The sequence below is a fragment of the Eumetopias jubatus genome, unplaced genomic scaffold, assembly GCF_037043125.1.
Source record: "Eumetopias jubatus isolate StellerSeaLion01/CBP00866 unplaced genomic scaffold, mEumJub1_p1.0 scaffold_1, whole genome shotgun sequence".
Taxonomy (NCBI): Eukaryota; Metazoa; Chordata; class Mammalia; order Carnivora; family Otariidae; genus Eumetopias; species Eumetopias jubatus.
Window position 1 is genome coordinate 172,176,891 of NW_028274807.1, and position 26,245 is coordinate 172,203,135.

Consider the following 26,245-nt stretch of genomic DNA (forward strand, 5'->3'; position numbering starts at 1 on the left):
TGACATGGAAGGATGTTCCTTTAATCTCTTCAATGACTGTCTTTAAAAGGCAGTTTAGCATCATGTGAGGAGAACACTGGAATAAGATTGTCTGGGATCTGAGCCTGGGTGGCTCAGTTGGTTAAGCGACAGCCTTCGGCTCAGGTCATGATCCTGGAGTCCCGGCATCGAGTCCCACATTGGGCTCCCTGCTCAGCAGGGAGTCTGCTTCTCCCTCTGACCCTCTTCCCTCTTGTGCTCTCTCTCTCTCTCATTCTCTCTCGCTCTAATAAATAAAATTAAAAAAAATTAAAAAAAAAAGAAGATTGTCTGGGATCATATCCATGCCCCACCACATACTTACCTGTGAGACCTAAAGGCAAGTAATGTCCTCTCAGGTAAAATGGAGATAGTAAGAGTACCTCCCTCTTGGAGTTGTGGAAAGATATGGAATAATGCAAAAATAAAGTTCAGCACAAAGTACTTGGGTGTTTACTAGGTACTTGTTCCTATTATCAATATGATTATTAAAGGTGGAGGAGCAAGGAGGTACTACCAGAGGGTTCTGGTCAGCCAGGGGTGACTCCTGTAGGACTGAGAGCATAATGGGCCAGCAGTAACAAAGAATGAGGAGGCTGAATATAAAAGCATGAAATTGACCTGTACCTCAAACACTGGGGGAAAAAAAAGCTGACGTGATTGATCCCCAAATCTCTGTCAACACTTGAATTTGAAAATACCCTGAAATTACATGGTTCATTTGTCCCATAAAGTTCTCATTAAAGGAGATCTGGTTATTGCTATATAAATTGTATAATTCTTAAGCTTTTTCTCTTGAATCCACCTCACAAAGATCCTCTGCTAGGTTTAATACTAATGAAAAGATCATTCTTAGATATCCTATAATTCCATAATTACTCTTGACAATATTTAAAAAAGGAGGGGCGCCTGTGTGGCTCAGTTGGTTAAACGTCTGACTCTTGATTTCAGCTCCAATCATGATCTCAGGGTGGTGGGATTGAGCCTGGCATTGGGCTCCGTGCTGGATAGAGTCTGCTTGGGATTCTCTCTCCCCCCGCACAACCCCTGCCCTCCGCCCCCGCGTGCTTCATGCCTCTCTCTCTCTCTCTCTCTCTCAAATAAATAAATAAATAAAAAGGAAAATAGAAAAGGGAGGGCAGTGTGTTGGCCCACAATACGTTGATCAGCCTGTTAACATTTTTTTGTGGTGTTTTCAATGCTATAGAAAACAATTTACATTTCAATGGTTTAGGAAATTCTGCTTAGTCATTGAAATTCTTCTTTCTCATTTAATCCTTCTCTGAGATTATTGATCCAGGATCTAGATACTCACGTCTAAATGATTAGATTTAAAAATCAATGTGATGTCCAAAGGAGACGAGTTGAGGGTTTGGCAGACAGCACTCATAGGCGTTGGTGGTAGGCAGTTCTCCAAATATCGTCTGTGGAGCCCTGGAGATCTCCAACTCCCTTGCAGGGGGTTGAGTCAGAACTATTCTCACAATAGTATTAAGAAGTTATTTGCCTTTTTAATTTTCATTATTTCACAAGTGTATGGTGAGATTTTCCAGAGACTACATAAAATATAAGCTTGTATACTTTTATGTTTTAAAAATGTCCCAGTCATAATTTGTAATATGCTAAATGTCTCTAGCTATAGCCCACATGACGAAAACTCTGCTCTGGGGTCTTCAATAATTTGTGGGCATGTTGAAGGGTCCTGAGAGCCAAAAGTGTGGGAGCTATGGCTCTAGGAGAAAAACAAGGTCTGATAGAGTCCAAATTTGTTTGGGAATAATGACCAGCCCTTCTCCATCTCTTTTGAAAACAGTCAAGAACAATTGAGCTTAAGTGACCACAAGAGGAAGTAAAATTAACTGTTCTGGAGCACTTGTGTTCATTTTGGGAGATCTGTGCAATGCAGAGGTGATATGGACTCAGGTCCTTTGAAAGACAGTCTTGTGTTTGGACTACCCCAAACAGTCCCTGGAATCACTTTGATCTAGTAGGAGTCCCCGGAAGGGCCTCACAAGTTTAGGTACACGTAGTGTAAGATTCCCCCCCCACTAGTGCAGCCTCTACTCAAGGTGACAGGCTGGTGGGACCCTGCATGTCACCATGTACACCTCCTCCGAGGGCAGTTGTATCGTAAAGCCAGTGAGAAAGACCAAAGTTTTACTTTCACGAAACAGCTTCACTTTCTCCTGGTGGATTTTTTCATTTTGCCCTAAATTGTGATTGTTCTGCCTCTTTTCTTGGCTGGTTTGCTTTCCAGCCAACAATTTCAGGCACCCCCTTGTCAGGCACTGTGCTCGGTGCTTTCTGTACAAGGTCTAATTTAATCTGCAGGCAATCTTGGGAGGAACCAGTTATTTTTGGTTAGTATTTCCAGTGTGCCCTGGGGAAACTAGGACTCGCAGTATTTGTGAGGTGCCCAGGAGACACAGCTGCATGAGACAGAACCAGCCCTCATACCGGTTTTGAGACTGACGTTCTCGCCACTGGACCATTAAACCCGAGGTTTTGTGAGTGTGGGGTGGGGAAGGGTGAAGAGGGGAGAATACTGGGGCGGCGATAGCCTCAGGGAGAAAAAAAGGCCAGGGGCAAGAGGGTGGAATGGATTCGTGGTTAAGAACATGGACTCTGGAGCCAGACTGTCTAGGTTTAAATTCTTATCCTACCACTTGCTAGTATTATGACTTTGGGCAAGTTACTAAACCTGGTTGCCTTTCAGATTTTGAAAATTAAGTGGAAGTACTTCTAGAAAAGGTAGAATTCGAGGCAGGAAGGTTTAAAAGAGTCAGAATAGGGTTATCTGCATGTAAACCTTTGACCTGTTTTACGTCCATTCCAAACTTGGAAGGTTGATGTGGTCATCCTTCTCCATATGGTAATGAGCTATCCAAGGTTAAGGCTACACATTTTCAAAAGGCATGTTTTCATCATAGCCTTCCCCCCCCCCGCCTCCAGAATATGCCACTTCTTTTTATAAAATGCTTATGTATCCATAAAGAAGTGGATTTGGGGGGTGGGCTGAGGTGGGAGGGGGCTGAGTGTATGGGAAACACAGATCCTCTGGAAATAATGATCAAAAGGTGCATTATCAGCTCATTTGTACCAGGCTCAAATCCATGAAAAGAATACAGCTGATAAAGACCATTGAGATCATGTGTGAAGAATGAAAGGAAAAGTGCCCTGCACCAGGCTTGTTAAATAGCCCTGTGAAAAAGCAGGAGAGGGCTTCCTTGGTAAGATGAAATCCCCTGGTCCTTGTGAAACTAAGCTCAGGTTCCTCCCTCTCTCCTAACTCTGCTCTGGGCTACAAACTGGATGCAGTTTCCGGGCAGCTTCCAACTCAGTTTGCCTTGGTTCCAGAACATTTGTAAATATTCAGTTCTGGCGGGGAGGGAAGAAACCCTCACTAATATGGGAACCACATTCACATTTGTAACTTTTATTTATTAACAAAACCTTTTGCTTCAGGACATATTAGGCAAGCCAAGGGCTGAATCACATTGATTATTGCTTGTGGCCTGTTAGCTTTGGACGACCCCTTTTGGAGCCAGACCTCATACCTCCCTCTGGGAATGTTTTTATGTGAGGTGGCAATTTACACTGGTTTTATGTGTAATGTTCCCCCTCTAGTGGCCAGGCTGTGTTGGGTTTTTGCTGTTTTTGTACAAATGATCTCTAGAGTTGGAGAACTTTTTATTTAGGGGTACTCTGGATTTGGGAAGGCTAGGGAGAGGGGACATAAAAGGGGGGTGCAAACCTCTTTTCCATAGGAAAACATTGTTCGAAAGTGTCCATCTCTATCTCTAACTTTGTATTTTTTTAATTAAAAAAAATTTTTAAAGTACTCTTTACACACAACATGGGGCTCAAATTTACGACTCCGAGATTAAGAATCACCACTCCACTGACTGAGCCCGCTATGTGCCCCAATCTCTAGTTTTTTAGAGGAGATGGAGATGATGAATGTGACCTGCAGGGGGGAAGAGGCTTTGGAATCATCTCTCATCTTTTTACTCTAATTATTTTCTGAATTTCTACTGCCTTTATTAACAATTATGTTATTAATAACTATCCCTCAAATTTCATTAGAAAACTCTTTGCTATATTTTTAAATTATAAGAACAGTAAAACACATAGGGTAAACCTAGAAACTCTAAAAAATACACAACGTATTCTTAGAAGCCCTTCATTTTATAAGTTCTGGTTTGCTGAATCTGGGCCAGCAGGTAACTACTATCAACAGTTACTGTATCTTCCCAGGTTTTTTTTTTCTTTGCATTTGCAAACATATAGTACACATGTATATATTGAACACAGACAATTTATAAATATATACATATATACACAGAAATCAGGCACAGTATATACAACTTGTATTTGGTTTTTATTTCTATTTTCATTTTTTTTAAAGATTTTATTTATTTGTCAGAGAGAGACCACAAGCACAAGCAGGGGGAGAGGCAGACTAACCGCTGAGCAGGGAGCCCAATGTGGGGCTTGATCCCGGGACTCTGGGATCATGACCTGAGCCGAAGGCAGATGCTTAACCGACTGAGCCACCCAGGCATCCCTGTATTTGGTTTTTATAAAACAAAATGGAATCATAAACACTATTCATTTCATCTATTTTGTACACCTCAGGAAAGTACTATATAGGTCTAGCCCTTTTTAAAATAGCTGAATTAGGGGCACCTGGGTAGCTCAGTCAGTTAAGTGTCTGCCTTCAGCTCAGGTCATGATCTCAGTCTGCTTCTCCCTCTCCCTCTGCTCCTCCCCCCTGCTTGTGCATGCTCTCGCTCTCTCTCTCAAATAAATAAAATCCTTAAAAAAATAGCTGAATTAATTAAATTAATGTAAGCATTCCACTATTGATGAATATTTGGGTTATTTTCGGGTTTCATTGTTTAAAAATGTTTCAATAAACCTATTTGTACTTATGTGCATTTGCCAATTTGTGCAGATATTTCTGTAGGATAAATTCCTGGGATTCTAAATCCTGTATCAAAGCACATGGTTATTTTAAATTGTGATGGATATTGATTGACAGATTTCAAAAAAAAAAACTACCAATTTATATTCCCACGCACAGTGAATCTGCAGCTTTTCAGTGGCTTTTTTTTTTTTATCCTAAAATGAATCTGAGAACTACCAAGTTAGCTCAGCATAGGGAAGATTCATCTGTAGGATTCAGGAATAGCTGTCAGGGGAGATGAATGAAATCAAGAAGGTCTTTATTGGCCCCAGCATCGGAGCATTCCTGGTTGTCCATTGCTGAAATACACCCTGGCGTGTACTAACTGGTCCAGTCTTGGTGGCAAATGACTCTGGTCTGCAAAAAGTGACTGTTAATGAAATCAGTTTCCGGGAGTAACTTGCTTCCACTCCCCACCCCTGCCCATAATCAACAGTGACCTCTTAACTGCTTCTAATTACCATGTTATTTTTCTCTTAGTGGTTTGGTGATCCGGAGCCCTTCTCTGAGTTAATAATTCTGACTCTTCCTAAACATGGTGAGGTTGGGGATGCTTCTGGCCTCACGTGCCCCTGAAAAATTAAAAATCAGAGTCTGTAGGTCAGGAACCTTACACGTTAACTAATCTCTCCAGCTTCCTCTCACCATTACCCTCCTCCATCTGATGGCCTCAGAGTGGGTACCTGGCTTGTTGCATTAGAAGTACTTGGGGGAAATTGTAAAAAGTGTGCTTTCCAAAGCCCTCCCCTAGAAGACTGAGTGAATAGGGCTAAAATGAGGCCTAGGTTTAGATACTTTTCCAAGTCCCCATTTTCACCCCTTTAAGCATCAGGCCCCTTAGGAGCTATAGTTGCATTATCCGTGAAACAAGGGCTTCAATTATTTGAGCTCTCCTGTAGGGGAAAGGAGAGGAGGATTGTGAGGAGATTTCTGCCTGGAGGCTTTAGGTTAGGACATTGCTCCTGGAAGTCACTAGTGTGTCCATCTGGTGGCCCTGTTCCTGAGACATTGACGGATGCTACTTCTGCTTTAGGCTCTATTTCTTGACTCTTTTGGAATGACATGAAACCATTTGGGAGGAAGTTGAGAGAAAAAATACATATGCCTCCCTTCACATAGACCTGTTGTAGGCCCCTCATTTCACAATCTTTTTTTTTTTTAAGGTTTATTTATTTGAGAAAGAGAATTTTTTAAAGGTTTATTTATTTATTTGAGAAAGAGAAAGAGCCCACATGTGAGTGGGCGGAGGGGTGGCTGGCAAAAGGAGAAGTAGAGAGAGAATCTGAAGCTGGGACCTGGGGCTTGATCCCACAACTCTGAGATGATGACCTGAGCTGAAACCAAGAGCTAGGCACTCAACCGACTCAGGCTCCCAGGCACCCCTCATTTCACAATCTTCAAGGAACCTTCGACTAGGGAATTCTGTGATGGGGATTCCTGGGTGAAGTAAAAACAAAGGTAAAACCAGCTGCATAAAACTAAGGAGTAGCTTTTGCTTTATGGTAGCTTTAAAAAACAACGGTGTGGCACCTGGCTGGCTCAGTCAGTGAAGCATGCGATCTTGATCTCCAGGTTGTTAGTTTGGATCCCCTGTTGGGTGTAGAGGTGACTTAATGAAATCTTTAAACAGAACAAAACAGGGGTGTCAGTCATTAAGCATCTGCCTTCGGCTCAGGTCATGATCCCAGGGTCCTGGGATCGAGCCTGGCACCGGGCTCCCTGATCCGCGGGAAGCCTGCTTCTCCCTCTGCCCCTCCCCCTGCTTGTGTTCCTGCCCTCGCTGTGTCTCTCTCTGTCACATAAACAAAAGCTTTAAAAAAATAAACAGAACAAAACAAAAGCAACAACAACAGAAAGCTTACTGTAGTATTGAAGCACCCAAACAACAGCTGGTATGTCATGGGTACCTTAGAAATGTTGGCTAAATGACCTGAGCTTTGGACATGTGTGGGAAGTGAGGACCTAAAGCTAACCTGCTAGCAGCTTCTCCATGGTGTGGCCTTTTGATTACCCGTGGCATGTGCTTTGTTGGGACCTGTGGGTTTTGTGATTTAAACTTGGAGCTTGGAACTTTTGTGTCCCAGAATGTCTGCAACACTCATAACCAAGTTGGCTTTGTGATAGAGGATAAACTATTATTTGTTGCATTGTGTGTCCTCAGAGTGGCACTATTTATAAACGAATAAACTGGAACTGCAATTGGAGAATTCCAACTGAATTTCTTCTTAGTTAAAAAAAAAAAGTCTGAATAGCATTTGTCATCACCTTTGATGTTTTGTGGAAGTGGTGGGGGAGGTGGATATCGTGCCTAACCAGACACAAAAAAAAAGGTGTGCTGGTAAAGAAATAGAGTCTTTTTAAAGGGAAAGAAAATGTTAGTGAATCCATTTGATCTCTGCCTAGTTACGAATGCTTAAGTAATGCTTGTTGTACCTTAAACTATTTCAAATAATAGGTTCCAGAAAATCTCCCTGGCTTATAGCCTTACAAGTCACCTGATTTTTTGAAAATTTAAAACCTAATATTATCTGGTATCATAATAAAAAAAAAAGAGAGAAAAGCTTTATATTTGTTCATAGCAGGATGAGAAAGAGACTCCTAAATCGTAAAGGTTAAAGCTTAGGTTAAAAGATGAATAAGTTCTGGGGATCTAATGCACAGCATTGTGGTTATCGTCAACAATACTGTATTGTATACTTCCAAGTTGCTAAGAGACTAGATCTTAAATGTTCTCACCACAAGAAAGAAGTGGTAATCATGTGACTTGATGGAGGTGTTAGGCAACATTAGGGTGGGTGATCATATTGCAATATATAACGTGTTATAAACATATTTCAAATTAACACAGTTGTACACATTGAATTTACACAATGTTATACATTAATTGTATCTCAGTGAAGGAAAAGAACCAGAAAGAGGGATAAAAGCTTAGATTTTAAAAGTACTACAGAATGTTACCTATGTTTTTGAAATGAATAGTGAAGGCAAATTTATTTTCTCCCACCTTGTCATGTTAAAATATATTCCACAAGGGGCACCTGGGTGGCTCAGTCAGTTAAGCGTCTGCCTTTGGCTCAGGTCATGATCCCAGGGTCCTGGGATTAGCCCCACATTGGGCTCCTCACTCAGTGGGGAGCCTGCTTCTCCCTCTCCCTCTGCTGCTCCCCCTGCTTCTGCTCTCTCTCTTTCTCTCTGTCAAATAAACAAAATCTTTAAAATATATATATTCCACAAAATGTTAAATATTAAAGTATTGAATATTAAAACCATTTAAAGATACTACAAAAAATAATAGTAATACAGACTGATTTAAATGGGAAAAATAATAAGTGATTTAAATGGGAAAAAACATTCCTTTTGAAAAACCAAAATGCCCTTAGTCTTCTAAATGTATCATTATTCTAAACACCTCTGCTTCATGGTGGGAGGTTTGCTTGAACTGAATCCCGATAGCTACACTGACCATCTTCTGCTTTATGTCCTCCTTCCCATTGTTCTCCTTCTACTCTGGTCACTGGACTGGCCAGAGCTTGTATCTGAGATGGGAGAAAAATTTGGTAAGATGCTGATGCTTTCTGGCAATAATGCCAGCCCATGTGATGTTCTTTGTCACTCTTTTTGGGCACAGCCAGTTCAGAACAAGATGTTCTCTTATGAGGCTTTAAACTAGTTTTTGGTGGTCAAATATTCAAAGAAGCATTCCTGAAGACAAGAGCCAAATCACATACATCTCCTTACACTGGGAACATTATGTGGAAAATTCCGGTTTATGGGGAAGGAGAAGAAAAATGAAGCAAGTTAATGAGTTAATTTTTTTAAAGCATGTTTAACTTTATACTTTGGGGAATCAACAAACCCCCAAATTTGTCACAGCCCCGTATGAGACCCTGTGTCCTACAAGCTGATTCTCTCCCCGTGTGTAGGAAATGCTCCCCAGCACCTCCAGGTACATATGCCAGAAACCGCAACGTCATTCTTTTTTTTTTTTTTTTTATTAACTAAATATTTGTTTTGGGGTACAGGTCTGTGATTCATCAGTCTTACACAATTCACAGCACTCACCCTAGCACATACCCTCCCCAATGTCCATCACCCAGCCACCCCATCCCTCCCACCCCCCACCACTCCAGCAATCCTCAGTTTGTTTCCTGAGATTAAGAGTCTCTTATTATGGTTTGTCTCCCTCTCTGGTTTTGTCTTTTTCATTTTTCCCTCCCTTCCCCTATGATCCTCTGCCTTGTTTGTCAAATTCCACATATCAGTGAGATCATACGATAATTGTCTTTCTCTGATTGACTTATTTCACTTAGCATTATCCCCCCCAGTTCCATCCACGTCATTGCAAATGGCAAGATTTCATTTTTTTGATGGCTGCATAATATTCCATTGTGTGTGTGTGTGTGTATATATGTGTGTATATATATATATATACCACATCTTCTTTATCCATTCATCTGTCAATGGACATTTAGGCTCTTTCCATAGTTTGGCTATTGTGGACATTGCCTGCAGCGTCATTCTTGACCTCTCTCATCTCCCACATCTAGTCCATCTGCAGGGCTGGGCACTACAGTCTCCTAAATACACCTTTCAGTCTGTTTTTCTCCACCTTTGGTAGTCCAAGCTGCGGATCTCCCTCAGACTACTATAAACAATCCCCTAATCGGTGTCCCTGGATCCTGTCTGACAAACCCTCTGTCCTCCAAAGCAAGTCCATTCTTCCCACTGTAGCCATTTCTTTTAGAGATATAAATGTGGTCACATCCCCATTCTGCTCCAACTCCACTGGTGGTTTCCATGTACTTTGAGGAAGAATATTATCTTAGTGGGCTTGGGCTGCTCTGACAAAATACCATAGACTGGATGGCTTAAGCAACAGATATTTATTTCTTGAAGTTCTGGAGTCTGAGTAGTCCAAGATCAAGTAGCTGGCTGGTTCCATGTCTGCGGAGGCCCTCTCCCTGCCTTATAAACAGCTGTCTTCTGTCTTTGTGTGCACATTGCCTTTCCTTGGTGTGTGCTTGTGGAGAAAAAGAGAGACAGCACAGGTAGACATAGGTATCTCTTCCTTTTCTTATAAGGCACTGATTCCATCATGAGGGCCCCACCCTCATGACCTTATCTAAACCTAATTACCCCCCACAGGAGGCAATACCATTACACTGGGGGTTAAGGCTTTCACGTATGAATTTTGAGGGCATACAAATATTCAGTCCATAACAAACATAAACCATAACATGGCCTGTAGAGCTTTGCAATCTCAAGAGGATAAGAGTCAGAAAAAGATGACACACACAAATTACATAGCACAAGATAGCAAGGAGTGAGAGCAATGTAAATGGTGAATGGGTTGAGGCTTTCTGTGGTTACAGTGTGTTGTATAGTGGTCCTCAAATTGTGGTCTGCAGTTCAGTGGCATCAGCATCATCTGGAAACTTCTAGAATATAAATTCTTAGGTCCTTTCCAGATCTACTCAATCAAGAACTCTAGGATTTGGGGCCCTTTGGGTGATTTTGATGGGTGCTGAAACTTGAGACTATTGGTGTAGTGAATGCTATGTGCTGTGCCCACTCCCCGCTGAAGGATGGGATTTATTCCCCTAGCTGCTGAGAGTGCTGTTATTCTTCTCACCCAAGACCACATCTCTTTCCAAAGGCAGTCTGCATCGGGTGACCTGCTGATGCAGGAATTTAAAGGCCCCACTTTGGGGCGCCTCGGTGGCTGTCGGTTAAGTGACTGACTTTTGATTTTGGCTCAGGTCATGATCTCAGCATCCTGGGATTGAGCCCTGTGTGGGGCTGCACGCTCAGCAGGGAGTCTGCTTAAGATTGTCTCTCCTTCTCTCTCTGCCCCTACTCCCTGCTCACATGTGCACACTTTTACTCTCTCTCTCAAATAAATAAATACATCTTTAAAAAAAAAAAAAAAAGCCTGCAGTACAATGCACTACATTGAGAGGCAACCCTGAAAGTCAACCTCAGCTTCGAGTTCCTTGGGTTGGCTGCAGTCTTTGTTGAGATTTCATTGCAGCCCAGCTTCTTCTTTGCCTAGTCGGCTTCCTTTCCTTCCATCCCATAAGTGCTAATCTCAACAGTTCCCCCTCTTAATCTCCCCACACTCCCAACTTCCTCTCAGTTTCCTTCCCAAGGAACTCAAACACATGCTTCACAGATACAGGATTTGAGACTTTAAAGAAGGATGGGAAACTGAGGGTTGAAACTGAGGGTTGTTGGAGGGGAGGTGGGTGGGTGGCTGGGGTGGCTGGGTGATGGGTATGAAGGATGGCACATGATGTAATGAGCACTGGGTATTATATAAGACTGATGAATCACTGACCTCTACCTATGAAACCAATAATACATTATATGTTAATTGAATTTAAATAAAAAATATAAAATGCAAAGAAAAAAAAGAAAAGGAAGGATGGAAGGGGTGCCTGGGTGGCTCAGTTGGTTAAACGTCTGCCTTCGGCTCAGGTCATAATCCCGAAGTCCTGGGATTGAGCCCCATGTCGGGCTCCCAGCAGGGAGTCTGCTTCTCCCTCTGCCCCTCCCCTTGCTCATGCTCTCTCTCTTTCTCTCTCTCTCTCTAATAAATAAATAAAATTTTTTTTTTTTTAAATAAAGAAGGATGGGAAAGAAGTCAATAAACAATGAAGGGAGGGGTGGAAGGATCTGAGATGGGAGATGTCCCAAGGGAGGAAAACAGTGTGAGCCAAATTTATCCATAGGCCTGTTTAGGAAATGGAGAGCTACCCAGATGGGCTAGATTATAAAATGAGAAGGGAGTTGTGGGGCTTTGCTCAAACAGTAGATTGTGGAAGAGTTAAGGTGACATGGTAAGGAATTTGGACTTGATAATAAAGATGTCAGATTCATCACACTAACATTTATTAGTTTGTTCACCCAACAATGCCCAGTAAGTGCTGCAGAGATAGTAGCGAGTGAAAACAGACCTGGTCCCAGTTCTAAAGGACCTCAAGGTCTCATGGGGAGCTAGACATAAACCAATCCACGATGTCAAATTTGCACACACAACAAATTAAAGTGTTTCAAAGACCTATGAAGTGTAGACATAATACATGGGTCCTAAATTGAGACCTTCTCACTCTAATTTTTTGTTTTTGTTTTTTTTCTAATTAGATTACAAATGCTTTGAGAATAAAGATTGCTTTTTGTCCCAATTTCCAGAGGGTAGCATAGTAGGTGCTCAGAAACATTTGCTGAATGAATTATGAGCTCAGGAAGTTGACTTCACACTACATTGCACAAATTAGGTATTTGCCAAATGTTTTTGAGTGAAAGAATGAATGAATTGAATGAGTGAATGAAAAAAATAATTATTTAGGGGACTAGATAGTTCAGCCAGAACTACTTCCCAAGTGCTGGCTGGTCTTGGCAAAGAAAAATAAGGACAAGGTGTCATGTTGTTTCTTTTTTTAAAGCATTTATTTATTTTTTAAAGACTTTATTTATTTGACAGAGAGAGACGCAGTGAGAGAGGGAACACAAGCAGGGGGAGTGGGAGAGGGAGAAGCAGGCTTCCTGCAGAGCAGGGAGCCCGATGTGGGGCTCGATCCAAGGACCCAGGGATCATGACTTGAGCTGAAGGCAGACACTTAATGACTGAGCCACCCAGGCGCCCCTGTCATGTTGTTTCTAAAGCTATATTGACTTCATTTGAAGAACTGCTAGGAGATTTCAAGTGATTGTGTGCCCCTTTTCCCTGTGTTACAATGGCTTTTCTTTCTGGAAGGACGGTGATAATAAATATTAGTTTATTGTGAAATACTCTTACTATGCAATAAAGCCAAAAATTCAGTAGTTAAAATTGTCTTAAACTAGTCAGAATTTTGGGAGCGATTTTTACAGGGCCAGTTAGGATAGTGGGAGGTTCTGGAGGCTGTCAAAGGTCAAGGATTAGTCTTTGAGCTGTCCTTAATTCCCGCTCTTGAAAGAGCTGAGGATGTACACCAATGAGTCTATGATTGGGGGTGGGGTGGGAGGAGGTGAGGAAAGGGGAAGGAGGTTATTTTCATGAGTTGGGGAAGACAGGAGGAACAGATGGAAAACAAAGCAAACACCTGTAATATAAACAACATAAACAAATGCACTTTGTAAAACTCCATGAGGGCAAATGGAAGCTCTAATTGGGGAGATTCAATTATGTTCAAATACAGGCTAGGGGAAATAGGACTCAGATTCGTTTCGAAGCACTTTTCTTTGTCCACCTACTATGTACAAATGCTTTGAGGTGGTGGAAGTTTAGGAAAAGAAGACAGAAGTGGACAGGGGGTGGAGGCAGGGTGGAATGTGGGCTGGTCATAGAGGGGGCATGGTGAGCAGAGGCCATGGGGCATGTGGGTTGTAATTAGTGGTACCAGCATTCTGTAACTGACTGCCTTATAAGCAGGGAACATTGAGTATGTCTGGACTGGAGGACTAACAAAATTAGCAAAGCAATACACAGCAGAGATGGTTATACAATAAATCAAGGAATTTGTGTTTTCCCCATTTAACCATGGGAATGTGGCATTGAGGACCAGGCTGGGCAGGTGGTAGAGGAAGATGAATGACAAGGAGACAGCAGGCTGATGGAAGTGGTGAATAGCCAGCTAGCAGCAAACACAAACAGGAGGAGGGAAGGAAGGACAAAGAGAAAGGGAAATAAAATAGAATATATTGCTGGCTCTCTTGTTATTTTAGCTACCTAGTGTGCATGTAAACAGTCAGTGTAGGAAATGGAGAGTAAGAAATCCTAGCAATATCTGAAAAAGGTTTCAGGATGAAGAAAATCCAGAGTGTTCTCTACAAAGAAGGCAAGGGTAAGAATAATGTAAATTATCACACACACGCACACACACACTTCTAATGCAAGGGTAAGAATAATGTAAATTATCTCTCACACACACACCCTTCTAATGCAAGGGTAAGAATAATGTAAATTATCACACACACACACACACACACACACACACACACACACACACCCTTCTAATGCCCTCTGCAGGCAAAGGTAATCAACCTGCTTCCTTAAGATTCTTCCAGAAGGGAATAGCAGTTGTCAAGGTGAAGGATGAGAGGGCATGGCTTTTCAAAGAGGACCTCAGAGAAATAAAGAAAAGTGAGAGATGAGGTGGAAAGGCAGTCAGGGGCCTTCTCGTCATGTTGAGAAGGTTGGGCTGCATCCTGAGGGTGATGAGGAGTCATGGGAGGGTTTAGACCTGGGGAGAATGCACAGAGGGGATGGTGAGGCTGAAGGCAGAGAGGCTGTTGCAGGGAAGAAATGAGGGCTGCATGGCATAAAACAGTAACAGGGTGAGTAAAATAGATTTTAGACATGTGTAGTTTGGGGAATTTATAGGATTTAGTGGTTGATCACCCGTTCGGAGGAGAAGGAGGATGACTTGTAGCTTTGGGCAATGGGGCAAAAACTAATGCTAAATAACAATATACACAAGAGTAGAGAGGATTTTTAGTATCCCAGGGAAATCCCTACTAGTTATAAAGCAAACGGGAACTCTGACTTCAGATTTCTCTTATAATTTTAGTTATACTTAAATGACCAAAGACAGGTATCCTTTCATTTAAATGATTAACAGACCTCCTTTGGGAGTTTATTCTAATAGTTCCATAACCTATACCACCAAGATAGACCTACTGTTGTAGTGATGATGTAACCAAAGATGTCTATAATAATATGCTGTCTTTTCTTTCCATATAGCACACTCTTAACCCAGAAATAAGTCTGAAATGGTATCTAAAATTATATGGTACTTTATAGCCTATCTACAGCCATTATTTCATGTGAGCCTTGCCAGGGAAGCTCCTTCCTTCCCTCCTTGTAAGTGTGAAGGCCAGGACAGCTTGTGGGAGAACCACAGGCAACATGCAGAGAGAGTTAAAGGTTATAAACACGCTATCTTCCTACTTTGACAAAAATTTCTTCATAACCACAAGAATGGAAAGCATGTATAAAGTTGTGTTTTTATATGACTGAAAATTGGCAAAATATCAAATATGACTAAATTTAATTATCCTTGTTCATGCCTGGGCATCCACCCGAGCTGGCAATGTTTAGATGGATAATAAAATGATGACCTGAGTCATAAATTATTACATATTTATTTCAAAAAACTGATTTCTTAATTTTCTTTTTAGTAAAATAAATTGTGTTGTTATAAGCGAGATTTTCATAGTTGGTGTTCTCTTAACAATGATACCAGGGGCCCTGGGTGGCTCAGTCTGTTGGATGTCTGCCTTTGGCTCAGGTCACAATCCCGGGTTCCTGGGATCCAGCCCTGCCTCGGGTTTCCTGCTCAGCGGGGAGCCTGCTTCTCCCTCTCCCTCAGCTGCTCCCCCTGCTTGTGCTCTTTCTCTCTCTGTAAAATAAATAAATAAAATCTTAAAAAAAAATGATACCAAATGAGACCATCTTTCTTGAGTCAGTATAGCTCTTTGGTAGTTTTTTTAAATGAATTTCAATTTGAAAAAGCTTCACTCTGCAAAGACAGAGTTGAAAATAAACCATGAAATTTACTTATCCTCTTCAAACACTGTAACAAGATCTCATTTAATGAACTATTATTGCAGAACCTGTTTGAATTTCATAAATAAACAGCTAGCACTTAAATTGTCATTTTAACTATTTCTTAATGTAATGAGAACCAACTAGTGTGAAATGTGCAGAACCAATATCAAACTTCTAGACCCACACATCTGCAAGTTTCAAAGTAATATGAATCATTTAATGTTGCAAAATATTTCTGTTCCCATGTGCAACCGTAATGCATACATCCATGCTTTTTGCTCCTAACTGATGTTTGGCTTTTCTAAGGGGCAGAACAGTGAACTGTCATAAGGCAGGAAAGCAGCACATGATTTGGCACCGCAGTAACAAGGTTTTCTTATTTTCCCGGGATCTAGCCTTTCTTTGTCTTCACTGTCCATTAGATTAAGAAATCTTCCTGAATAGTCGTAAGAGAGTTCTTCTTCGGGCAAAATGTCTTTGGCTGCAAAAAGTGCTAACTTTGGTACCATTGAGTCAATTCGGACAGGAATCATCAACAGGTTTGGCTCGCAAGAATGGTTGAGAAATCTTCCAATATTTCCTATATAGGCGGGATCAACAAATGTTTCTATGACCTGCCCATTGTAAACATGTTCTCTGACGGCTATAATGTAATTTGGATCGTGTATTGTTTGTAACTGAATTCTTCTCTGTACTTCAGAATATCCCAAAACTTCACCAGCATATTCACAGACAAACCGTCCTTTTGGTATTAGTTCCAAGGTACGAAGTCCCCAGCCTTTTTTGTCCGTCTTGAACACCTGGAGTTGGAACTGCAGACCCTGCTGGACCACCCTGTTCCTGCAGTGGTCACTGCACTGGCATAGGACGTTGCATTCAAATACTGGCTTGGCACACTTTCCTTCCGATCCTATATTTCTAAGGCGTGAATTATCATCATAGTTCTCCCCATGACGGAGACAAGAGCAAGTACCAGGGAGGCAGGGGGTTTTGAAGCAAATGCATCCGGGAAAGGTTATTTGTGTGGGATCAATGTCTGTTCCAGGTCCAGCTACATGGTCAGGAGTATACTGCAAAAAAGAGAAATGCTCTCAGTCAGCATGGTATGCTATGTATTTCATATATTTTTCAAGCAGCTTTTGGATGAGACGCTTCTTAATTCCAACATATATAAAAATAGATTAAAACAAAATTGACAAAACACAATATACTAAAATATCGTTTGAAAACATACCTCTTCAATTTAAAAAATAAGATTAATTTTTGATTAAAATTCTGTGGTTTTATTCTAGGTATGCGGTAACAAAGGAAAAAATATGTTTTTCTCTTATCAGAAATTGAAAGATTTGTAACTAATTTTGTTTTCCTTTTAGCTTTGGTTATCAGAAAAATCAGTGCTGAATTTAGTTTTTGAATGCAGTTAAGTATTTTATCTTTGGCTCTTGATCTTTTCACATTTATCTGACAATATAAATGCATGTATTTTATTGTGAGTCACTGCAGATGCTTTTTGGGGAGAAGAAAGTCATAAATGATAAATAAATTAACAAAAAATGGCCTTTGGAAGAGTCTTCCACTGATTTTTAAGGAATTCTTAATTTGAAGTTTACCTGAATTCTTAAATATTCTTTGATGTTTAAAAAAGACACTACTGCTTTAGAGTTTTGAGTCTTAATAATGTTAAAAATAGGCATTGGCCAAGAAACTGCAGACAGAATTCCAAAAATCATATTTGTTATATAGATATTAATAAATGTAGATGTATTATATATGTAAAGAAATCCTGTTTTTATTAAATGATAAAGAGATAATACGGAAAACTTCCTCATGTTACAGAAAAAGAATAAAGTCCCAAGTCTAAAATCTCTATGCGAAACCTGATCTCTGGTTATTTCCTCACTAGCATAATTAAGCATATTTTCCAAACCCTGAAGATTAAAGTATCTCTCATGAGCCCAGCATATTTCTTTATGTATAGAATAATTCTTGCTTACATGGAACCTAACTCATTTATTTATACCTGCTATTAGTGTTCTTGGACCCAATTTCAATGCAGTGGTCGTCGTGGTGGGGTTTCCCCACACCTCTAACAAGCAATGCTTCGAGCACCAGGTGGGTATCCTACAACTCAACTCAGTTCTGATGCTATCCAGTAGCATCACACCCCACAGTTTAATGGGTCAGTCCTAAGACTGCCCCCCCACCCCCCGACTTCGGACACCAGGCGCAAGCTCAGGTTGAAATCTGTGCTACTGACTGATGGGCTACATATTGGAGGTTCCCATGACCTCCTCCTTGGACTTTAGACGCCGGTCACAAGTCCACGTTGTTACCTAACTTGTGGCCAACAGGCTGTAAGTCAGAGGTTCTCAAAATCCCCTCCTTGGGTTCAATTAATTTGCGAGAACTGCTCACGGAACTCAGAGAAAAATTTTACATACTAGAAAAGGATACTACTCAGGAACAGCCAGGTGGAAGGGAGGCATAGAGCAAAGTATGGGGAAAGAGAGAAGAGTTTCCATGCCCTCTCTGGGCATGCCACACTCCCAGCAGCTCCACGTTCACCAACCCAGAAGCTCTCTGAATTCTGTTTTCTTGGGTTTTTAAGGAGGCTTCATCACTTAGCCAGGATTGATTAAATCACCGGCTATTATTTGCAGATGTTTCAACCTCTAAGCCCCTCTCCCAGCTGGAGGTCGGGGATGAGGGTACTGAAAGTTCCAACACTAACCAGATGGTTGGCTCCACTGGCAAGCAGCTCTCATCTTTTGGTGTGTTTCCAAAACTTGCCTCATTAAAATAACAAAAGATACCTTTTTGCTGCTCTTATCACTTAGAACCTAACAAGGGTTTTAGGAGCTCTGTGCCAGAAATGGGGACAAAGACCAAATATAGATTTCTTTTTATAAATCACAACATCACACCTGCTTTGTTCCAAAAAGGATTTAATGAGACATACAAAGAGTTCAGATAAATGAACAATACATAGGAAATGTACAGCAAAGGGAAAAATAAGAGCTAGTTGAGCGAGTTTAGACACACACAGTGTGTAGGAGAAGTAAACTGGACTTTTGGTGCTGCCTGAGCACAGCCACTTCCAAGAGGGAAATACGATCAGATGCAGGGCTTGCACTATCCATAAGGAATAATCTCACCGTTGAGAACGAGCACTGACTTTTTCTGCTATGGAGACTGGAGAGAAATTTCACCAATGTGTCTGTCTAAACCATTCTTTTCCAGAAAACAGTTTCATGGGCTGTTTTTCATTCTGACTCTCAATAAAGGCTATTGGCATGGGGCCACAACAGTCAGTAAGAGCCGTACTGCAAGGGAGCAGGTACACAGGCTTTAATGCAGGGATAGATTTTAGAGTATCTAGAGGAATGTCTGAACCACATTATCTTTCAGTCAATCATCCATTAATACTGCATCTCTGGGCCAAGCTTTGGGGAAAGTATTAAACAACGTGTAGTCACACTCCCTGTGGAGGCCTCGGTGGAGCTATGCAGTTAGGCTCAAAATCCTATATTTTAAAAAACGTTCAGCTGGGGAAAGGATTGACATCCTCTTGTGAGAGATGAGGAGGATGATGAGTGGGAGTACCTGCGGGGGAAGGCCAACACTCTGCTTAAGAAGTGATTTGGGGGTGGAGGAGCGGAAATAGCTTCTCTTGTTTGTGTCATTTCTTTCAAAATGAGCTTTAGCTTAGTGGAGATGTCCTAAAGGGATAAAGAATGGCTTAGAAAAAGATGCCCTATCAGTCAAATTCAATGACTGCTGTCTGAGACAGAATCTACTTCCAGCTTTTAAGAGTCAAGGTTGAAATGTAAATGGTTACTGAGACATTTTAAAAAGTACTTGTAAAATGAAGATTTTACTATCTCTTTGTTAAACTTTTCATGAAGAATTCTTTTAAATTGATTTCTTCTTAAAAGCGCACAGATTTTTGATGTACTATATAAATCACTAAAGTATAAAGTTATTTATTTATTTATTTTTTGGACACAGATAACTCCTTTTGAAATCAAGTCTGGCTTACTGTAGTCTTCTAGCCAGAACAGCATTTTATTCTTTGTTGAACTTATTTGGATATGGATAGGTTTTGAAAAATACTGTTATTTGCTTATTTTTATTTATACATTTAAAAAAAGACACTGGAAAATCTAGTGATACCGTTTTTAAAAATTCTGGAATTTAAACTTGATGCACAATCTAAGATCTTTTAGAGACACAGATTATAAAGGGTATCTAATTCCAAATGAGCTGCAGACACCTGCCAAAGGATAACAGAGACCTCTGTATAAACTTCCTGTTTAAAGAGAATTATTTGTTTTCCCTTGATGGATGTAATCCTTAACCCTGATACTGATATTTATCACAAATCATTTTATTTCCATATTTTCCATTTTCTCCTCCATAAACAGTCAGTAAAATACCACTCCAGAAAGATATTTCACCTGACTTAGAAAAATGGCTAGAGAAAAATCTTTTGAAAACTGTGGTCTAAATTAACATATGATTATGTAATTATTCATCTTTTTAGGTATCTAACTACATATTGGAAAATTGTTTTCAGAAATAATCTGATGTCAATGACCTGATACTCTATTCAAATATCTATATGCCATGCAAATTGTTAACTTCTGAGAATCTGAAAGCTAATGTTAAGTATGTTACAAATTGGGAGTCAACTGACTTGAGCTTAAATGCTCCCAATTTGGGCGCCTGGGTGGCTCAGTCGTTAAGCGTCTGCCTTCGGCTCAGGTCATGATCCCGGGGTGCTGGGATCGAGCCCCAAATCGGGCTCCCTGCTCTGCGGGAAGCCTGCTTCTCCCTCTCCCACTCCCCCCTGCTTGTGTTCCTGCTCTCGCTATGTCTCTGTCAAATAAATAAATAAAATCTTTAAAACAAAAAAAATAAATGCTCCCAATTTGTAACTCTTTCCACAGTTTGTCCTCTACTTCCTGGAACAAAGCCCAGGGCCAAACTGATCCAAAAAAAGGGTGTTACCCTGAGGGTTTTGTGCTTACTCAAAACCCAGGAGAGATCAAAGCTTGGGGAATGAGACCAGAGAGGACATATTTTTACCCATCCAGCATCTGTTCCTTTTCTTCTGATAAAAGCACCCTGACTTCTCCTGGAGGAACCCTTCCCAGTCCAGTCTCATTGGTTTGGATGGGGATCCAGGTTGGGCGGGGACCTGGACCCAGCTAATCAGATCATCACTTGCTCCTTTCAACAGTGTTTGGTTCATGGATCGGCAAACTAGTTAAGCCAGATCAATGAAAAAGAATTCTGAGACTTCTGCTGAAATGATCAGGAAGAGACAATCTCATTCCACTTGTTTACCTGGCATTCTCCAGTTCTACTGCACACATAAAACCTACTGAGGGTGTGGCCAACCAGATGAAAGGGGAGCAGGGGTGCGAAGGGCAGAGGTGGTGGAAAGAAATATTTGATGACACCATTAGAGTTCTTGCATCCAGAAATGCTTATAGTTACCACTCTTGGACTTTGCTGTTATGAGGCAATTCCTTCCCTTTTTTGCTTGAGTTAGTTTCTATTGTATTTCTATTTCTTGCAAACAAATGGCTCTTGATTGATATGCCCACAGTAGAAGGCTGATAATGGTTCCAGGAAATGGCTGGAAAATTGAGTCAAAGGCTAATGAGAATTCAGGTCTCCAAATGGGAGATGAGGCTAAGATAAAGTGTGCTGGAGGCCAGATAGGCCTGTGACAAGCCTGAACACTGGACAACCAATAGACAACTTCTTCTTAATTTTTATTTTTTATTATTTTATTTTAAAAAAGATTTTATTTATTTATTTGATAGAGATAGACAGTGAGAGCACAAGCACGGGGAGCGGCAGGCAGAGGGAGAGGCAGGCTTCCCGCTGAGCAAGTTGCCTGATGCGGGGCTCGATTCCAGGACCCCGGGATCATGACCTGAGCTGAAGGCAGACGCTTAACCGACTGAGCCACCCAGGCACCCCTATGGAGAACTTCTTAATGTAGAACATGGAATGTCCTAAAGGAGACACACACAGAACTAGGCTCTTATTAGCATTGTAACTTAGGGCAAGTTACCTTCTAAGTTTTGGGTTTGCACCAATAAAACAGGAATAATACCTGTATCTGCCCCCCAGCCCCAGGTATTATTAAATTTAAATTACACTGTACTCTGTGCCAGGCACTTTATATTTTTAAAATAGTAGCTTCCTTAAAGGCCTCTAGATATTATTTCTAGATTTTATATTTAAAACATCATTTATTTCTGGCACATCACTTAATCTCTCTAAATATTTCCTTTCTGTCTCACAGGTGACCGTGAAGGAAAAAAAAAAAGAATCCATGTAAAAAGCTTACTCTAGTGGCTGGCACATAGGTGTTCAATATTAATTATGTAGGCTACCTGGGAGGGTGGTGAAAACAGCAGATTCTGAAGTTAAACTTTCTAGGTTCAAACACGGTTAAATCAAAATTTTGTCTAGGAGACGATGTCACTATATTTCTATTTTCTATTACTTATCCATCTTGAGTGAGGGAAACGAAGAATTGATGCACCACAGACTTCTTTCCTTCATCTACAAATACTGCCTTACTGCTTGTTAGATGTATGTGCTGGGATTTAGAAAGAACCAGTCAGAATACAGAGAACACACGGAGAATGGGATTTTTATCATTTCTTTGTATCATAATAACATAAACTACTTTTTCCTGGTATGTATCAAAATGCAAACACTGATCATGCAAGAGTTGGGAATAAATGCAAAATGACCAGTGTAAAACGAAGGAACAGAAACCGGATCCTTGAAGAACTGGGCAGAGATTTCAAGTTTCTTGACAGAAAACTTAAAACTTTTTTTAAAAACCATGGTCACTCAAGAAGCCGAAATGGAAACCAGGAGACAGCATGTTGAAAAGCAAATATACCTCCTTGGCTATTCTCATACACAATTTCTCTCTTTTCTGAACTAGACCTGCACATATTAATAGCATAAACTTTGGGATCTAAATGGCATAGGCTATAGGTCTCTCTGGTTGTACTACATGTGTTAAGTCTTGTCTTCCTAACAAATACATGTATCAAGGAAATGGTCATGTGGTTTGGGGTATGACATGGTAATGGGAGTCGAGTTACTTTTCATAGTACTGGGCACAAAGCAGCAGGCTTAGGAAATATTTTTTGACCGCTTGATTGTAGCTCTTGATAACTTCTTACAAAAGTCTGACTTTTCTAAGTCACATTCTATATCAAGGCCCCAGAAACTTAAGTATGACACCGCATAATATTTTGGGCTTAAAACCTAGGCCTTGATTCTGAATTTAAAGTGCTGTGAAAATCTTCATTCCTTTTTTGGTTGTTTTTAAACACCAGCTACATGAATCTTTGTACTTGGCCTCTACCCCATGAGTTTGTTTTTGCTCCAAGCTATTAAGAGCCTGTGAGCCAGATAATTCTTGTCAAGGCCAAGTTGAAATCTTAAAAAATATGTTTAAGGCTGGTTTCAGAAACCTGGAAAAAGCCTAGATTCAACTCTCCGTTCAAGAAAATCAATTAGTTTATTTTCTACTTGGCTTTCAACACAGATGGCATTATGATAGGCTTGTTTCCAGTGTGAACATGTGAATGTTCTTTTTGCCTTTTCACACAGTACTCAAAAGCAAATCAGACACAAAGTTATTTTTACCTTGAGTTTTTCATGCCTTAATTCTTATGTGTGTACATGCCTGTGAAGGCAGGGCTTGGGGTAAGCAAGCTGTTTTGACCTTTCATAAGACAGGTTTTGTGCTCCATGAATATAGGAAAGCAAACTAGTTAGACACTTTTAGGCTTGTCATAAATATGTTTCAAGCATGTTTTATCTTCTTGGTAAGACTATAAGGTCCTTGACAAAGGATCTTACCTTCTTTCTGTAACTCTAACTCTACCCAGAGCTATGCATATAGCCAGGCAGCTAGAATACTGAGGGACTGAGTCTTAGTCTCAAGATTTTCTTTTTTTCTTTTTTTTTTTTTAAAGATTTATTTATTTATTTATTTATTTGAGAGAGAGAGAATGAGAGACAGAGAGCATGAGAGGGAAGAGGGTCAGAGGGAGAAGCAGACTCCCCGCCGAGCAGGGAGCCCGATGTGGGACTCGATCCCGGGACTCCAGGATCATGACCCGAGCCGAAGGCAGTCGCTTAACCAACTGAGCCACCCAGGCGCCCCTAGTCTCAAGATTTTCATTTATGCCTATCAATTGTAGATATAAGGATCAATCATAAGGCTTCCTCTCTCCCTTCTCCAGCCCCCCCATAGCAACTAAGTGCTTTCTATATGGTCTTGTAAGCTCAAAGGCAAGGTTGTCACCATTTTATCTTCTATGTCTAGCTTAACGCCTATCACATTAAACACACTCAATTACTTGTTGAATAAAGAAAACATTTTTCAGTGTTTTTGACCAGACATTTAGCAATGGTTGGTCTTGAATAAGCTTTCAGGAATTAGTGTTTAATATGGTGTGAGCCAACTGTATAACTCCAACTGTAATTCCTATTATTATTATTATTTAGACTTTATTTATTTGAGAGAGAGAGCGCAGAACGAAAGACAGAGCACGGGCAGGGGGTAAGGGGCAGAGGTAGAGGGAGAAGCAGATCCCTGCTGAGCAGGGAGCCATGGGATCATGACTTGAGCCGAAGGCAGACACTTAACAGACTGAGTCACCCAGGCACCCCTAGTCAACTGTATTATTAACCATAAAACTGGGCACCTAGGTGGCTCAGTCGTTAAGTGTCTGCCTTCGGCTCAGGTCACGATCCCAGGACTCTGGGATTGAGCCCCGCATAGGGCTCCCTGCTCAGTGGGAAGCCTGCTTCTCCCTCTCCCACTCTCCCTGCTTGTGTTTCCTCTCTGTCTTTCTCTGTCAAACAAATGAATAAAATCTAAAAAAAAAAAAAAAAACCCCAAAAAACCACAAAACCGTAAAACTGCCCTAAGGTAGTTTGAGGAAAAATAACCTTTCCTGACATTAATATCCTGCTTTACTCTGAAAACTGCTAGCAAATCTGTTTTATTTGATCTTCACAACAACCCTAAGAAGGAGAGACACACAGGGCTTAGTATTGATGGTGTATGTGACCAAGGTTATAAATTTTTAATTATTTTCATTTTGCAGATGAAGAAGCTCAGACTCCAAGAAACAGCCAAGATGGCTCAGCCCTGAACCTCGCTCTCCTACCTCCAAGTCCAAGTGCACCTTTCACTCCAACATCATTGTTTTTTTGGTCATATTCCATAGGCAATGAGCAGGCCAAGGTCAGAGGGGTGGGGAAGGTAGAGCAGAATGGGTTTTGATGTGGTAACAGCAGCGGAACATTTATTGGGTTCTTTCAGCAAACCAGGAAGTGTGTTTTACTTGTAATTCTCAAAGCAATCCGGGAGAGAGGCACTATTATTTTAATCGTACACGGGAGGATTGATTCTAACGCTTAACTGAGGCTAGTTTATATTTGCCCAAGCCCTCATAGCACGACGGAGACTCAGCAAAGTCTCCTTGTAGGGACTAAGTTTTTAACCCTAACACTAGACTGAGATCCATTGATAGGGCCCATGCCTTATCTTACAGAGGAGATACCTGTGACGAGAGAGGTAAATGACTTGCCCCCAATCTCTCAGTGAGTACTGGGGAGAGAGTCAGGAAAAGACAGACAGGTTCTCAGGGCTCTTTCCAAAGGACCTCACGAAACACCTGGTTTGTCCTTCAGGGAACTGCCGGTCTGTGGGGAGAAAAGAATACTCTTGCTATTGCTAAGGTCATTACGGAGGGTTAATAGAACGAGACTAAAACCTGTGCATTTAAGAGCTATCCCTGCGCGAAACAGCTCTGCGACAGGGAAAGAAAAAAGTCGAGAATACGGAGACAACTTGGGATAGGAGAGTCATCCACAGAATCACTGCCAGGTCGGGGAACGGCGCCCTGGGTCCTCGCCTCCATCCATATCTCCCCTACCCGGCCGGGCGCCAGCTCCACTCCGGTGGCTGCGCGCGCGCAGTGCGCGTGCCGGGCAAGGCTCGCCCCAGAGAGAAGGGCGCTCGCCCCCCGCAACCCCCCCCACCCCGGCGCGCCGCGCTCTCGGCGGCCGAGCCCCGCCCCCTACCTGGAAAGGCTCTGGCTCCGCCCCCGGGGGCCACGCGCTCACAGGCACGTTCTCCAAGCCGCGCGCGACATCCAGCAGCTCAGTAAGGGCCTTAGGCCCCTCCTCAGTCGCTGCCATCCCGCATGGCCACCTCTCTACAGCTTTCGTGGACATTTCGCGCCATCTCGATTCCCGTGGCGCCTAGACGCTTTTGAGCTTCGCAGCGGAAGCTGGGAATCGTGGGTCGCGCGGCCCCGCTGCCTCCTGGGAGTCGTAGTTTTTCTCTCTCCTTTCATAAGTGGCCTGTGAGGGCGTCTCCTCCTTCGACCCTCAGCTTTCCTTGACTTTTTGGATTGGCTCCCTCTCTTTTAAGCCAGATGCACAACAAATAATACAAAGCTTTGGAAGGTACGGACATAGTTTTGGAAATACAAAATGAAGTGCTTTAATTTTTCCGGTGAGCCTCAGGAAGGGTTTGCGAGGTGAGGTCATTTTTCCAGGTTTCTGAGGGCCCGGAAGATTGCTGGAGTGAGGGCAAGGGTGCGCTCTAAGTTGAGGGGTGAAATGCACACCAGGGTTTCTGAAGTTCTGGAACTCGCGTA

The 26,245-nt window shown here is 41.6% G+C and overlaps 1 protein-coding gene across 1 annotated transcript; it reads right to left on the reverse strand.

Moving 5' to 3' along the window:
- Positions 1-15,713: 15,713 nt before the first annotated feature.
- Positions 15,714-25,858, reverse strand: LOC114207740 (histone-lysine N-methyltransferase SETMAR). The gene is made up of 2 exons (XM_028101760.2): positions 25,665-25,858; positions 15,714-16,588 (listed from the first exon to the last, which is right to left on the reverse strand). The coding sequence occupies exons 1-2, from the start codon at positions 25,815-25,817 to the stop codon at positions 15,800-15,802; spliced, it is 942 nt and encodes a 313-aa protein (XP_027957561.2). The 5' UTR covers positions 25,818-25,858; the 3' UTR covers positions 15,714-15,799.
- Positions 25,859-26,245: the final 387 nt, after the last annotated feature.

Bases quoted from the DNA above. Each gene is read 5' to 3' on its own strand.
- LOC114207740 (XM_028101760.2), bottom strand. From the start codon at position 25,817: ATGTCCACGAAAGCTGTAGAGAGGTGGCCATGCGGGATGGCAGCGACT. The intron at 16,589-25,664 runs GTAGGGGGCGGG...TCTTTTTTGCAG, and splicing joins CGGAGCCAGAGCCTTTCCAG to TATACTCCTGACCATGTAGC.